Below are 16674 nucleotides of genomic sequence, written 5' to 3'. Positions count from 1 at the left end.
ACCCGGAACCGGTTTGGGACTCGATTCCCATTGTGAGGCCAGACCTGGGGCGGGCTCTCAGCCAGAATGGCAATAACCTCCAGGCCAATGGACGAGCCGCATCAAACGAGCGGCAGCCGCGCTAGCCAATGGCTGCCGGCAGGGGGGCGGGCAAAGTCGGTGGGCGGGGAATCAACGAAGCATCTTTTTTCCTACCCCCACTTACGGGCGACCGGCGGAGGTGCCGCTGGGGTCGCAGGTGAGCGGTTCTGTCCCGGAGGAGGCGGTTAGGGTGGCGGTGGGTTCGCGGACGGTGGGTGCCCTCGCAGCGGGGAGGGTCCTGGCGAGGTCAGTGGCAGGTGCCCGTCCCCCGCGCTGCCGGCTTTGGCCCTGGCTCTGCGGCGTCGCGGGACTACGTCGCTGGGGAGAAGTACCAGTCGCGGCTACCGCCGGACCAGGGAGGGTGTGGAGGGCCCAGGCCGCCGAAAAAAGGCTGCGGAAGTTTCTGGGCACCCAGTTGGGACTCCAATTTAACATCCAGAGAGAGGAATCTCCTTCCAGGTTGCCCCATCTCCCACTAGGTTCAGCCGCTGCTCTGTGGCCGAGTCAGGTGCGCGCCCCCTGCTCCTGGGCGGCCTCCCGGGAATTCTGTCGGCCTCGATTCTTCCCAGGGGCCATTACAGGGCGGTCTCAAAGGAAGCGGCGGGGAGGGAGTCCGAGGTACTTTATTAATCTGATAACAGGCGAACCTTAAATAGACTAGTTATTTACCTAGCTCAAGTTTTAGAGAAGAGCATCCCATTTGGCAGGGAAGTGAATTTCCTCTAAGACTGGTGGCGTGGTGGGATGGGGGAAACTTTAAATAGATTAGGGTGCAGGTTGGGGGAAGTTTGTAGATTTTGTGATGCTTTGTTTCTTGAACAGCCTAGTGAATTTACCTAACAATTATTTTGGACCCAGGATTCACTGCCTGATTATCCTCAGATCCTTTCCTTCTGTCTTATCACGCAGTTTTTAGGAACTTCATGCTCAAGGGTTAGTCCTTGAAAAAAATTGTCTAGTTATAGTATGTCATTGGTGGTACCTCATCTTAACAGGATTACGTAAGTGAACTACTTATCATACCTATTTCCAACCAGTAAAGAGTGATTCTGAGACAGGATTTCAAGGAAATGGCTGTTTTCTGTGATTGGACATGGAAGATCTATGGATTTTTAGAGGTTGCAACTACTGAATACCCTCCTGTAAAGACAAGGAAGACAACCGATATAAAAAGGAATAGTATTTGACATCTAAAATGGCATCTTTTCACACTTTTTGAGGTTAGTTATATCCGCAGCACCAAGAATATGTGCGTGCCATGTAGGACCTCAATAAATATTTGAGTAAATTTTTGGGTAATGGATAACAGAAAACCCAAGCTGTGTTATATGAGCACCAAAACGTGGGGGAAAAAAACAACGTTCCTGGAAACATAGCTTCTATCCTTGCAAGCATAACTACCAAATTTCAACTTAAGGTGCATTGATTTTAGTACTTTCTTACGTTAATCAGAAAATGTCAAAAATTTTCACAGTTAAGCTGTGACTGACTGGAAATCCAAGATACATGCCAATATCAATTTCAGTGAGATTAAAAATGTGTATTAAAGTGCATTTTGTCAGTGAAATCCTTCATCAGTGTAGCATAGAACAGTTAGGGACAAAGGAATACCACTTTTGTAAGATAGAGGTATGGAGTTACAAATTGTTGAGAAGAAATAGGACATGCAAGTAACAACTGCTGCCAAAATTCTAAAAATATATTGATTCAGGCATAGTTTTAAAAGGCCTGTTATTTCTGCCATGTGCCAATAAGTTTACCACAATCCATTTACTAAATTGATCTCAGATTCTAAAAGCGGCAAAATCTGATGATGGATGTCTGCATAAATTAGGATTCTCTTGACAACTGCAATCAATGTTTATTATTATATACCTACATTTTATATATTATAGTGTGTCTGTTATTACAGTAAACATTGCCTCCATGTAAAACGTAACCTGCTTGAGTTTCAAAAATATGTGAACTTTCTGGGGGCCAGCCCAGTGGTGCAGCAGTTAAGTTGCACATTCCGCTTCGGTGGCCCGAGGTTTGTCCATTTGGATCCTGAGTGCCGACCTACACTCCCCTTGTCAAGCCATGCTGTGGCAGGCATCCCACATATAAGGTAGAGGATGATGGGCACAGATGTTAGCTCAGGGCCAGTCTTCCTCAGCCAGAAGAGGAGGATTGGCAGCAGATGTTAGCTCAGGGCTAATCCTCAAAAAAAAAAGTGAACTTTCACAGTTATATTTGTCTCTTGCAGTAAGTTTTTAAACAAAGTATAGGGTCTTACTAAATCAGCATTAAAGATTTGCTGAGATGTGGCCCCAACCTAGTTTTCCAGCTTTAATTCCTTGTGCTTCTCCCCTTTATTGCTGTCCCTCTTTAGTCTATTTGTTTTATAAGACCTGAATCAAATGCTTAGTTCGTCTCACAACCTTCCTTGATCCCATCAAAGATTTCTCCTTCTGAAAACTGAGGGTATTTTGTTAGTACTTCTCTTGTTGCACTTTTCATATATTCACATACCGTGTCCAGACACTGTACTGGGAAATGGATAATGGCTGATATTTGTTGAGGGCTTACTATGTCTTATGCATGTAAACTTCTTAATTGGATTATCTCATTTAATCTTCAAAACATCAGGAGTGTTATTCTATTCTTTTTCCTGTTTATAGATAAGGAAATAAGTTTAAAAAGTTAAGTAATTTGCTTAAGATCACAGAGCTAGTAAGTGGTGGAATTAACATACACGCCTAGGTAGTCTGTATTCACAGCTTGCAGTTTACAGTCTCCCTTAGGATTTTTTTCATGGAAATTTTTTATGCGTAACTGTTTTACTAGACAATAAATTATTTGATAGCAAGATTAATATGTTCATCTTTGATCCCTTATTGTTCCTCATGTAAAATAAGTCGTTATAATACAGCATGATAGTGGAACATGTGTGTAGCAAGGGTGTTACACTTAGATGAATGGGAACAGTGAAGGTGTCCAGGAACAGATGGTTACGTCTAGCGCTGTCGATGAGTAGTCATTGGCCAGACAAAAGAACAGAGACCATGGGAGTTGGGAAGATGCTAAAGGAGTACATCTATGATACTCTTAAGCCAGGGATCAAGAAAACTAGAAACTGTGCTGTCCAGTACAGTAGTCAATAGCAGTATATTGCTATTGAGGACTTGAAGTGTGGCTAGTCCAAATTGAGTTGTAAAGTGTAGTGTGAAATGCCCACTGGATTCTGAAGAAGCAGCACAAAAAAGCAGTGTAAAATACCTTAATTACTTTTTTATATTCTTTACATATTGAAATGATAATATTTTGATATATTAGGTTAAAATATATCTTAATTTTAACCTGTTTTTCCTTAGTTTTCTAATGTGGCTACTAGAGGATTTAAAATTATATATGTGACTCTCATTATATTTTTATTGGACAGGGCTGACCTAGAATTTAGAGGAATTTCAGAATGACTGGTACTGTGCGCTGGAGAGTGTGGTTTGGGAAAAGTAGGTTGGGGGTTAGAATTGGAGGTGACAGATAAGACTGGCAAAGGTAGATATGAAGATGTATAGGTAATGTTCAGATAGAGTTTGTAACAGGGAGAGAGAAAGAATGGAGAGAGTAAATTTACCTCCTAAGTCTGTGGAAAGCCCTTGAAAGGTTTTAGGCACTCACTACGTATTTGTTGAATGAAGCAGTGTGTCTTAATTACTTAATCTAATAATGAATGTTCCTGATGTATACTCCCAATTCAGTCCTAATTCTTTCTAATAAAGACATGGGTAGGGCTCTAAAGACTTTCTACTTATAAGAAAGTTTGATTTGAGAATCAAAGAGAGAGCATTCCATTTCTTCTTAAGTCTCAATTGACTTGTATTCCTTTGATGTGTTGCCAACAAGTAGGAGTGTGAGTTGGTCTTTACAACTAGGCATATTCTTCCAGCCAACATAATGTTCTGCTGGGCATATTTTTCCAAAAAGAGAACAGCTTTGTCTAGGTTGTAAGTCTTTGGTGGCAGATGAGGCCTTTTCCTGATGATCTCTGAAGGGAAATGTCTTAGCCACATTTGCACTCCACCTTGCTTCTCTGTACACATTTGAGCAAGTAAACTTTTAACACTGATTCTCTAGCAGGGTGCTTCTCAAGCCCGACTGCAAATGAGAATCGCCTGGAGAGGTTGTTTTTTTATAAACCTTGTTGAGGAATAATTCCCGAATATAATTGTATACATTTAAAGTTTACAACATTATGATTTGATATACGTAATACATTGTGGAATGGTTACCAAGATCAAGATAATTAACACATCCATCACTTCACATAGTTAGTTCTGTGTGTGTGGTAAGAATGCTGAAGATTACTGGAGAACTTTTTAAACTCCCAATGCCGGGCCCTCTTCCAAAGATTGTTCTAATTGGTCAGAGATAGGTATTTTTAAAAATTCTCTAGGTGATTTCAGTGTGCTGTAGACATGCACTAATATGTCTGTTGAGTTCTTGAAATGCAGCTAGTACAAAATGAGATATGCTGTAACTGTAAAATATATCTGGATTCAAAGACTTAGTGGAAAAAACAAGAATGGAAACTCCCTCATTAATAATTTTTATATTGATTATATACTGAAATGATAATATATTGAATATATAGGATTAAATAAAATATGCTAAAAATAATTCCACCTTTTTTTGTTCTGTTTCATTTTTGCTTTACTGTGCCTACTGGAAAATTTTAAGTTGCTTTTGTGGGTCATATATTTCTGTTGGACAGTGCTGCTCTAGTGTAGACCATCGCTACTCAAGATAGAGTCCGAGGACCAGCAGCAGCATCAGCATCATTTGGGAGTTTGTCAGAAATGTGGAATCACTGGCCCCACTCCAGGCCTACTGAATCAGAATCTCGTTTTAACAAGAATCCAGGTGATACATTTATACAGAGTTTGAGAGACACTGCTCTAGCAACATCTTCAGAATTTTTTTCAATTTCTTAATTTTTCTTCATCTCTTGTTGATTACTTTTCATTGTAGCGGCTGGTAACTTTTTACATTCATGATTCCCTCTTTGTCTCTTCCTTTGTCCTTTAGAATCATTCATATACATCTCATTTTTCTATTTTCACTTAAGTCTCTTGCACTTTTTTATAATTTGACATCTCAACATTTTCAACAGTCACTGTTTTTTAATTAATGTATGTGAATGGAATTAATATATATTCATGTAATTGTGTGTAATATGTGTTAAATACATGTATGCTATTTTAAACATATGATTTTCCAGAAAGAATCTCAAGAAATTATTAATATTAGTTACATTGGTGGTGGAGAGAGATTTTCACTTCATTTTGTACCTTTATTTAGCTTTTCTAACCACGTGTATTTTGCCTTTTTTTCAGATGAATAGAGATTTGTGGGTATTGGGTTTATGGGACTTTAAAAAAATGTATTTTTCCATAATTAAAATCTCTAGAAGTATATTTTTAACATAATGTTAATCACCTCAAAGTAAAATAAAATGCACGTGCTCTGGGCTAACAAATGGCTGTATGGCTGAAGACAGAGATGACTGCACACGGGGTCCCTAGAGCTGGGGGTTGGCGGCACACAGAGTGCGTGAACCTTTGTCGAGCATAGCATCTTCTGACTATAAATGTTCCTAAGTGGAAAATTGATCTTTTTTGAGTGTGTGAACACCCATAGACATACACACACGTTTCCCTTCCAGTTTCGTTGGCTTGCATTAACTCTAGCATTTACACAGGAATAATGTTGTGCTAAGCCTTCTTCGTACTTTAATATGGCATTTATCGCGTATATCCCATTATGTGGCTGTAATATATTTTATTTATCCAATCCCTTATTCATGAATATTTATATTTTTACCATGGTTTTACCTTTAAAATATGATAGTGTTTCTACGTTCAAGAAGCTACTATTTAAATAGTCTGAAATATTCTATATCTTTAGAAACAAAAAGTCATCCTTAAGGTGTTGTAAATATTTAATTCTGTATGGAATTTGATGTAATTTTAGCTCTCTGTTCTATTTATAAGGACGTCTAACATGCTGATTCCATTTTTAGAATGTCTTTGATAACTTGCTCATCCTTGGTCCTTACTGCCTAAGTAGCAACATAGCTTGTTTACTTAAAATTTTTTTTGCAGAATTTTGTGTAACTTGTTAACTGTTAATGTTCTTTGTCATAGTTACTGGGTGGGTAGTTTACCTAAAGTCTTCTTTTAATCTCAAAAACTGCTTCTTGCTGATAGTGACTTGAGCTGCCTTTTTCTTTTAAACATATGCTTTGCCCATAGAAGTTTCAGTTTGCCGGCTTACCCACCTTGGGTTATTTTCTGTTTAATTTTCTACTCTTTTTCCCATCCTCCAATCACCTTCTTACTTTAAGTTGTATTTTTACCTGCTTGTATTTGTTAGGCACAGTGTTTGTACTGAACATACTGTCTTTGGAGCAGGTGGGCTGCCATCTCCCAGATCCTCAGAGTGGTGGAGCAGATGGTGGAGGAAGGAAAAAGCCAAACCTGAACTTTGACTTCACTAATTCTCTGAAGAGAGTGCTACAATGTAGCAACTAAGGAGAAGGATATTTGGGCTGGTTTAATGATGTATAAATCAGTTTGCTTCAATTCTTTTTTGTGTGGCTTATAAATATAGTACCTCATAAGTGTTCTTCAGTTGCCTTGAGAGGAAGTCAGAATACTTGCCCAGCTCATTTGATAACTTGAATTACCTAAGGAATGTTAGGCCCGAGTGTTAATTAAATGTGATCCTCTAAAATTACAAGTCTTCTAGAATGTTCACTAAACTGACTTGAGATCAAATGTTAAAACATTCCCCATTTCCTTAATTTTTATCTGGTAATATTTGAAATATGCAAAAAAATGTAGCTGTAAGTGTGCTAGTTAACCCATTCCCTGACCACTCAAAAAAAAAAAGAAGTTCTAGTATGCAACAGTTGTCCATTTCTGTGGTGTAAATACCGCCATCTTGGCCAGTTTCTAGCTCCCAACGTGCCATCTCTGAATATGGAGTTGGGAAGAGAGATGCACAGTTGACTTTTGCCAGCTCCCTCCAGCAGGCTCCAATACACCCCAATGTAGCATATATGTTATGAAGCATAAAAATAAAGACCGATGCACCTACCGCTTGACCTGAAAACTAGAACAATACCAATATTTGTGACCTTTCTGTTTCCTTTGTCAAAATTATGTAAAGATTTGCCTTTGTTGTAATAATATCAAACTTACTTAACTTTCTTAGTGTGTGCCAGGAACTATCTCAGTATTGTACTAAATCCTTTAATCCGTATGGTATGTCTGTGAAGTAACATTGTTTTCAAGTGAAATTGTACCTAGGGAGGTTAAGTAGCTAAGGCCACACAGGTAGGAAGTGGCAGAGCCAGGATTCTAACCCAGGCAGTGTGACTGCAGAATTTGTGCTCAAAATCACTACACACACTGCCTCTTTTGATGATGTTTTAATTTATGAATACGTTTGCTTATACTCTAGTGACAAGAGGATTATGTTTGGCTCTAAGGGCAGTGTTTGCCTAGAACCAGATCAGAAGTGCTGCCACTGATTATACATTCCACTTGAGTGGATTTCAGTTTTATTATCAACTGTCTCGAGAAATTTTGGAAGCCCACTTTAGGAATAGTTTGCTTGCCATCTTTTTTTGTTGTTTCATGCTGTACCCTTTTTGCGGGTATGTGAAATTGACAGTGATTTCTTGAGAGTTCATTTTCTTCTCTTTTGAATTTTTAGTTCTCTCTGACCTCCATTTCAGCAGCAAGTGACAGTTCAGTAGATGGTTATTCCACATGAATGATTAGAAACAAAAAGATGTAGTGATGGGCATGTTTTTGGTGATGTTACTACATACATACAAAGTTAGTTGAACAAAGATTACTGGAAACTTGAAATGGAGAAATTGCATTAAAGTTTAGTGAAATGATAAAAAATACTTTTTTATTAGAGTTTCGAAATAAGGAATCTGCATCTACCTTTAAGTTTAAAGAGAAAAGGCTCAACCAATGATAGAAAAGATTTGTACATTTTATGATTAAATATAGTTAGCCTTACTCAATTGATGTATTTTTGCTTCAGTAGAAGATACTATTTGTATTTTCAATTACCAGAGAAATATTTTTCACACTAATAAAAATTTTAGACTGGCAGATATTAAAGTATTTAAGAGAAGAAACCATGGTAGAGTGAAATATAACTGGTTGAAGCTTTGAAGAGTTTTAGTGCCCATATGTAGACCCTTATCTAAACTTTCCACAGAGATGAGAGTCTGCTCTTTTTTAAAATCTTCTGCTAAAAGACATCTCAAAACTTACCTTAGCCAACACATTTCTAAGATTTAGGTATCACAAGCTGCTAATAAAGTGGAAGGACGTAAGGGAACCTGGATATAAGTTCTGTCATTTAACTAGCTGTGTAATGTGCAAATTATTTAACTTCTCTGAATCTTGTTTTATAAATAGAAATGCTGGTATCTCACATTCACTGCTGTGGTGGGGATTAAATGACAGAACATGGAACTGAATGGATCTTTGGTATTTTTTCTTCATATTGGCAGGAAATGTTTATGATCGTACAGTGAAAGAACTGAAAGGAACTTTAGCAATCTCATCCTACCTTCTCATTTTGTAAGGGTGGGAAAGTCAGCTCTAGCAGTGAAGCTGAAGTCAGAAAACATGGTTTATGAATATATCACTTGCTCTTTCTGAGCCTTTGTTCTCCATTACATACTTTAAAATCTTTTGCAAGGAAAAGCCTCACCCAACATCTTTTCCAGCTTCCTAGTGTGCCTTTCCATAATGCAAAGGCTAGATAACAGGAAAACTCCATTTTCCAGCTCCATTGTAACAAGGATTCGGATGTGCTTTTGATTTCGCCGGTCAGATGTACTTGTGTAGGACTTGAAATCAAGGTATGCAGGGGAGTGAGATGTGTGAAGCATTTGTTTTACTGCTGTGGGTCTAGCACAGTGGTTTTCGAACTTAGCATGCAATAGAATCATCTGGAGGGCTTATTGAAACATAGATTGCTAGGCCCCAACCTCCGAGTTCCTGATTCAGTTGGTCTGGGGTGGGGGCTGAAAAGTTACCTTTCTAACAAGTTTTGGGCACACCCTCTTTGATGCTATGACACTATGAGAGTCTTCTGGAAGTTGGAGAAACATTCTGGAGAACAGTAGATGGAGAAACCATCTAAAAGAAATGTTTACAAGAGGATCTTTCCCACTCAGAATTTATAGTAAGATTTTGCCACATGAGTATTTTAAATTTATTTCATGGAGACTCCAAGTACAGTTACTTGCCTATATCGTGGTCTTCAATTCTGCAGTTAAAATGGCCCAGGATATTACAAAGTACTGAGAAATTCTTCAAAGAAAGGCAAATAATTTAAAGTATTGATTAGAAACAAATATAATATGCAGCCTTGTTTCGTGTGCTGTGAGGCGCTTCTGTTTAAGGTCGTTGGTCTGAGGGAAGGGGAGGATGTGGTGAGCACTGAGGGACAGAATTACAGTGGCAAACCATGAAAGGTGCATTAGTCTTCGCAAGGTTTAGGGATTCTAAATTATTTTTTCTATTTTAATTGTTGATTTTAAAAATCAAATTAATTAGGTAGAGTGGCTGAGAAAAAATCCTTGCCACTTTTATGCTACTCTCTTAATTCCGTTGTATCCTTACAGTATTGTCAGTGTTTCAGGAAATTTTATTCCAAGCTTAGAATTTCTGTGTAGGTTTAATTTGAAAAGTGGTAAAATATAAGTTGTTTTTATTTCTTTGATCAGGTTACACTCTCTCAAATTTGTTTCTGAATTTTATTGATTTTGTAGCCCAGCAAAGGCTACAGTCAGTGTTCCTCTAACATTATTCTACAGAGATAAATTTTTTTTCTTTTTGACATCTCAAACCTAGTAGTCAATTTGGCAACTTGACTCATTCATTCATTCAAAAAGTGTTAATGGTATGTGACATGTGCCAGAAACTCTCCCAGGCCCTGGGGAGGTCATGGTGAGCAGAAACGTTGCTGCCCTCATGAAACTTCTAGTGAAATGGGGAAGAGACAGACTCTTAGCTGTATATTAGCACAAGTGTAACATTTAGACAAGGAAGAGTAATTTGGCTTGTCAAGAAAGGCTTCACTGAGAAACAAGATGTCTAATCTGGGAGTCGAAGGATGAGGAAGAATTAAGTAGGCCAAGGAGGGGAAACTGTACAAAAGCCCTGAACAGGGGAAGAGTTTGACGAGAATGGGAGACTGAAAGAGGCCAGTGTAATTGGAGAGGATGAACTGGGGAGAGCAGAGTGGGAAAAGGAGCGGGAGAAGTAGGGGGGAGTAGGTCAAGAGTGAATACTGGCAGTTAGTCAAGGACCCTTATAGCAGCTGGGTGAGAGAAGATGGTAGCTTGGACAATGGTGGTGCTGGCAGAGACAGAAATGTAGGCAGTTTTGAGCCATATTTAGAGGGTTTTGTTTTTTTTTTTAATTATGTTTTTTAAAATTATTCTTGGGCTGAAGTATAGTGCAGAAGTTGCAGGTTGGTTGATTTTGACTTCTTTCTCTTTAGGAATTATCCCGCCTGCCTGTGCTACTAGATGAATGGAAAACTCTGATTTAAACAAAGTGCCAACAAGGCATCACCCTTGATATCTGTACTTTGTGGCATTCCTCAAATTTTTTTCACATCTTCTTTTACTGTAAAAATTGCGTTTAAGTTAGAAAAATGAAGCAGTTGAAAAGGAAAAGGAAAAGCAATTTCAGTGTTCAAGAAACTCAGACCCTTTTGAAAGAAATTACAAAAAGGAAAGAAGTGATTTTTTCCAAGCAGCTCAATACAACAATTAACGTGATGAAACGAATGGCGTGGGAGGAGATTGCGCAGTGTGTGAATGCTGTAGGAGAAGGCGAGCAGAGGACGGGGACGGAAGTGAAAAGAAGGTACCTGGACTGGCGAGCACTTATGAAGAGAAAGAGGATGAAGGCGAACATTAAGCTGGTTGGGTCAGGGTTTCCCCTTCCCACGTCTGATTTAGATGACTCTCTCACTGAAGAGATAGATGAGAAGATTGGATTCCGAAGTGATGCAAATTTTGATTGGCAAAATGTGGCAGATTTCAGGGATCCAGGTGGATCCTTAACTGAGGTCAAAGTGGAAGAGGAAGAAAGAGATCCCCAGAGTCCTGAAGTAAGTATTAGCCTATGAACCCTCTTTTTATTTTTTCTGATGTGGGAGTTTATTCTAGTCCAGAAATGGTTAAGAAGTTCTCAGATTTTCAAGCTAACTTAAAAATAGTACATAGCAAAGTCATTCCATTTCTTTCCTCTTTATTTCATTAATTTCCTTCTTCTCAGCTAAGTATACTTCTTTCAATTATATATATTAGTGACATCAAGTAATTCATTGTACATATTTTTTAAAATTAAGAGTAAATGGTTTTGTGTGCTCAAACAATACAGAAAGCTTTTAGGAAATGTTTAGATAAATTAGTAACCATGAGGTGGAAATCAATACTGAGAGCCAGCCCTGATGGCCTAGTGGTTAAAGTTCGGTGCACTCCGCTTTGGCAGCCTGGCTTTGGTTCCCAGGTGTGGAACCGCACCACTTGTCTGTCAGTAGCCATGATATGTCAGTGGCTCACATAGATAGACGAACTAGAACAGTTTACAAATATACACAACTATGTATTGGGGCTTTGTGGGGGAAAATGGAAGAAAAAGGAGGAACACTGGCAACAGATGTTAGCTTAGGGCAAATCTTCCCCTGCAGAAAAAAAGAGAAAGAAAAGAAATACTGAAAATTACTTTTCTCTTTTCTTTAGTTTGAGATTGAGGAGGAAGAAGAAATGCTGTCCTCAGTCATACCAGATTCCAGAAGGGAAAATGAACTTCCTGATTTTCCCCACATTGATGAGTTTTTTACACTGAACTCAACACCCTCTAGGTCTGCATATGATGAGCCCCATTTGCTTGTAAACATAGAGAAACAGAAACTAGAGTTGGAAAAGCGGCGACTGGATATCGAGGCCGAAAGACTGCAGGTAGAAAAGGAACGCCTGCAGATCGAGAAGGAGAGGCTGCGGCATTTAGACCTGGAGCACGAGCGGCTTCAGCTGGAGAAGGAGCGGCTGCAGATTGAGAGGGAGAAGCTGAGGTTACAGATAGTCAGCTCAGAGAAACCGTCATTGGAAAACGAACTTGGTCAAGGAGAAAAGTCCATACTTCAGCCACAGGACATAGAAACAGAGAAGTTAAAACTTGAGAGAGAACGCTTGCAACTGGAAAAAGATAGGCTGCAGTTTCTGAAATTTGAATCGGAGAAGCTGCAGATTGAAAAGGAGCGCTTACAAGTGGAGAAAGAGAGACTTCGGATTCAGAAGGAAGGACACTTGCAGTGATTTCTCTAGGTCTCCATTTAGCAAATGGTGGTAAACCGTAGGTCTTTCTCTATATCAGGTAATTTAAAATTGGTTACAGGATTAGCTGTGGGTTTTTTTTCCCTGTTTAATGTCAGTGTTTTCAATAGGAAAAAGATAGTTGTATGTGGGTAACTGTGTGCTAGAGTAGTCTATGATATAAAAACTCTGTGCCCTAACATAAACACTATAGCCGAAACTATTGTACAGTTATGTAGTCTTGTATGATCTGTGCACTCAGAGTTTACTGTTACGTCTATGTAAAATTCTGGCTCAGGGGTTCTCAACTAGGGAGTGATTTTGGCCCCCAGAAAACATTTGGCAAGGTCTGGAGACATTTTCGGTTGTCAAAACTGGGAGGTGGGGTGGGTTGCTCCTAGCGTGTAGTAGGTAGAGGCCAGGGATGTCTCATGCTGCAGTGCACAGGACAGCCTCCTGCAAAAAGGAGTTAACCAACCCCAAATGTCAGTATTACTGAGGTTGAGAAGCCCTATCCTAGCCTGACTGTGCACCTCTATAGCTTGGTTTTATAGTTTCAGAGTATTAAAACCTCAGATATTTATGTGGGTAGTTACTTAAATGGCCAAAAACTTTAACTATGACTCATTACTGTGTAGTGTATTGAATATAGAAAGTGATGAAGATAATAGATATTTTATTCCCATGTTTCCATCTATAAATAACCTGAGATTCAGAAAATAATACACGAAACGTCAGAGATTGTCTAAAGTAGGTCACTGTGAAAAGCAGTTCATTCACCTAGCTGTCGCTTTAGAAGCAGCACACACACTTTTTAAGCTTTAGTTCCCTTTCTTTGAGTTCAGTGTCTTAGTTTAGATACAAAAATTGTCATTTCAACCATGTACTGAAATCTTAATTTAGTGGATGGTTGAAACTAGCAAAAATGCTACCAATATAAAAATGGTACCAGTAGTCCATGAGCTTGAACTCAAATGAGTGCTTATTTGATTTTTAAAATAGCAGCTATTTGGCAGTGGGGGTGGGGGGAGAATGATTGTAGCTGTGTGTTATGAATTAGAGAAGCACTATTGCACACTATCTGACCTAATCTGTAGAACAATTCTTGAGAGTAGATGTATTATTATTCCTTAATCTAAGGCTCGGAGAAGTCATGAAATGAGTAAATGGCGGATCTCATCTGTCGTGGTGTATTTTGTCTTTGCCTCTCCCTGAGGAAGAAAGTTTGTATCTTCGGTCCCTTTGGTATTTATGCTGAGACCAAGGGCTTGCTTAACCTGCCTTCAGTCCCCTGAAGGTGCTGTTTCCACAATCCAGGTGACACTCAAGGTGAGAATCCCTGCACGAGATCACTTTGTATTTTCTGATTGCCAGGGCTCATATGTAGCTTTAACACCTCTTCTGTTGACAGATAACTACCTTGATTCTGCATTTGTTCCTTGTTAATTTAAGAATGTCTTGAAACTATATGTGATATTTGAGAATGAGTATACAAGGAAAAAGTACACTTCTGCTTAGTCCCCTTGACTTTGAAATAGTGTTATTTTTCTATAGCTGAAATAAATGCTTCTACCGTAGAAATAAAATTTGCCTATACTAACTGTCTGAAAGCTTATCATTTCAAGTAATGCTCAGTGCTATGAGGGTTGAGGTTATCAAGCCTGGAAGGGAGCCTTGTGGTGAGAGAGGGCAGGGGGCCTAACATTTGTATTAGGCATTGTGCTATGTGCTTTTCATACATTATTTTATTTGCTCCTCAAAACAGCCCTTAAGCCAAGTCACATTATTCCTATTTGTATAAGAAAGGAAACTGTGCCTCACTGGTTTAAATAACTAAATACCTGAAAAATTATATACCAAAGTAACCCAAGATTTTAGCATAAGAGCTCTAAGAAGGAGTAGTGAAAGTTTGTAGATGTAGTGACAAGTGTTATAGCTTGTTATAGCTTTGCCACTTACTGCTTGTGAGTCATTTAATTTGCCCTTTGATTTGATTTCCTCCTTTGTAAAATGGGCAATGATACCAGTGATTCTATGTTTCATAGCTCTTTTTTCTTTTAGTAAAATGGTATGTAAACTATAGAATGCTGCTTAAATGCAAGCTTTAAGATCAGTAGATTTTAATGTCTTAGACGTAATCATGAAGATAGCCAATATTATTTTTGGATGGAGCACTCCTGGGTTCCTAAAAATAAAAGACTTAAAAAAAAAAGCAGCAGCAACAGCTTAATATCTTCTAGGGCTTTGGTTGAAGAGCCTTGTAACCCTGCCCTAAGGAGAGATGGATTGGGTTGGTTCACTCGAGTAGAAAGTTTCATTGCTGAATTTCTGAAGTGGTAGGCACACTTGGAGTGAGTCATCTGGGTTAGGTATCACTGTGTAAGAAACCACTCTAAAACTCGGTGGCTCATGTTGCTCATGATTTTAGAGGAAATTAGGCATAGTTCATTTGGGTGATCTGATCTTGGGTGAGTTCTCATGGGCAGCGGTAGGTTGGCTAGGTAGTTCAGCTTCTAGGGGAGTTAACTGGATATTGGTTGGGGGACCTCAGCTCTTCTCATGGTGTTTGATCCTCTAACAGGCTAGCTTGGTCTTGTTTTAATGGGGATGGTGGGAGTTGAAGAGATAGAGCAGAGATGCTCAAGGTGTCTTGTGACCAAGGCTCAGAACTGGCGCTTCACTTCGGCTGTACCATATTGGCCAAAACAAATCAGAGGGCCAGCCCAGAGTCAAGAGGTGGGAAATAAAGTCCACGTCTTGATAGGAAGAGCTCGTATCATGAAGTTGTTCTGCACAAGATGGGGATACAAAGAGGGATGAGGAATTGTGGCTATTTTGCTATCAGTCTGCTACACCCCCATTCTGGTGTGCCTGGGATACTCCTGATGACACCAGCGGTCTTGGGTAGCCTATCTAGTTTAGCATTTGTCCTACACAAAAGTACTCTGATGTGGACATTAAATGATATGGTCATGCTGGTCATAAAGAACACCTTCCCATCCCTTTTTTAAGGATGCTGATTTAGAAAAAGGAAGGGGCCATAAATTTGCAGAAAAAGAAAGTGTTCTCTCAGGCTTTTTCTTGTAAATTAAACACTTTAGTCTTTGTGATTGAAGAGAATTCTTGCTTCACTTCTTTCATTTTCTACCTAATTTGTCCATTCTATATTCGTTGCTTCTCTTCTCTTTTCACTTTTCTTCCTCTTCATACTTTGTCCCTTCTGTCCTGAATGTAAAAGCAGATGATAGTGCTTCCAGAATATTTTATTTTAAATTAATAGCTACCTTTTCCTACCTCTCTCTCCTTAGCGTTTTTGTTTTGAACTCAAAATTAGTTTCACTGGGTTACTCTACGTTTGCTTTAACATTATACTTCCCCAAAAGTAAATTTAATTTTTTAAATATGTAACTTTTAATCTGTCAAGTCTTTCTAGTCATTATCGTCAGACCTGAAGTTACAACTTCTAAAGCTCCCAGAATCCTAACCGCCTGTTTCCTTTTTTGACCTCTGACTTCTTTTGACCTGTGCTGATCCTTTGTGTACTACATACCAGGTGGTGTTTTGTGCAGTGCCTTAATTAAAACCCAGATGAGGATTGTCAAATGTATCACTTTGAAAATTTCCTTCAATGAGTATCGAAAAGTATAGCTGGAAGACAACTGAAAAAGAGCGTATCTTCTTGGAAAATAAAAAAGATAAATTGATGTCTGAAATCTCAGGAGATGATTTTACCACTGTAGACACAAGCATTGAGACCATGCTGTTTGAATTGAGACCCGGAAGAAATGAGAAATGACAATGATTATAAAAGTTGAATTTTGATAATACATTCTGGGAACTTTCTAAATGAATTTCATCAGGGAATACCCTTTATTATTTACCATTTATTTTTCTGATGTGACCCATTCATCTTTAAAAAAATAGGTTGAAATATAAAGTCCATCTGCTCTAGTGTCAATTCCTTTCAAATTTAAATTTCCAGTTCCAACACTTGAACTGGACTATAAACCTGTACTTCCAATTGTTGTAAAGCCTCTCACTCTGTATATTTTGCTGTTTTCTCGAGTCCTCAATGCATGCCAGAACAAATTCATTAGGTCTCTTCTGTAATTTCTGTAAATCGTCTTCCCTCTCTAGTGGCACCGTTTGTACCAGGTTATTTGGTTGGAAATTTTAGTGCTGTC

General features: G+C 38.8%; 1 protein-coding gene across 6 annotated transcripts; it reads left to right on the top strand.

Annotated features, from left to right (window-relative positions):
* Positions 1-4: 4 nt before the first annotated feature.
* MSANTD4 (Myb/SANT DNA binding domain containing 4 with coiled-coils) lies at positions 5-14090 on the top strand. 6 transcript variants are annotated; one of them, XM_070623047.1, is made up of 5 exons: positions 235-292; positions 1119-1301; positions 4835-4983; positions 10666-11283; positions 11918-14090. In XM_070623047.1, the coding sequence occupies exons 4-5, from the start codon at positions 10822-10824 to the stop codon at positions 12491-12493; spliced, it is 1038 nt and encodes a 345-aa protein (XP_070479148.1). In that variant the 5' UTR covers positions 235-292; positions 1119-1301; positions 4835-4983; positions 10666-10821; the 3' UTR covers positions 12494-14090. The 6 variants fall into 6 exon arrangements, with proteins under 6 accessions (XP_008509056.1, XP_008509058.1, XP_070479148.1 ...); XM_008510836.2 differs by lacking the exon at positions 1119-1301 and having other exon boundaries at positions 47-238; XM_070623050.1 differs by lacking the exon at positions 4835-4983.
* Positions 14091-16674: the final 2584 nt, after the last annotated feature.

This window comes from Equus przewalskii, chromosome 6, assembly GCF_037783145.1.
Source record: "Equus przewalskii isolate Varuska chromosome 6, EquPr2, whole genome shotgun sequence".
NCBI classification, from domain to species: domain Eukaryota; kingdom Metazoa; phylum Chordata; class Mammalia; order Perissodactyla; family Equidae; genus Equus; species Equus przewalskii.
This window is presented reverse-complemented; position numbering and strand designations above follow the sequence as displayed.

Coding starts and splice junctions, on each gene's coding strand:
- MSANTD4 (XM_008510834.2), top strand. CDS start 10,822: ATGAAGCAGTTGAAAAGGAAAAGGAAAAGCAATTTCAGTGTTCAAGAA. Junction 11,284..11,917: donor GAGATCCCCAGAGTCCTGAA/GTAAGTATTAGC, acceptor TCTTTTCTTTAG/TTTGAGATTGAGGAGGAAGA.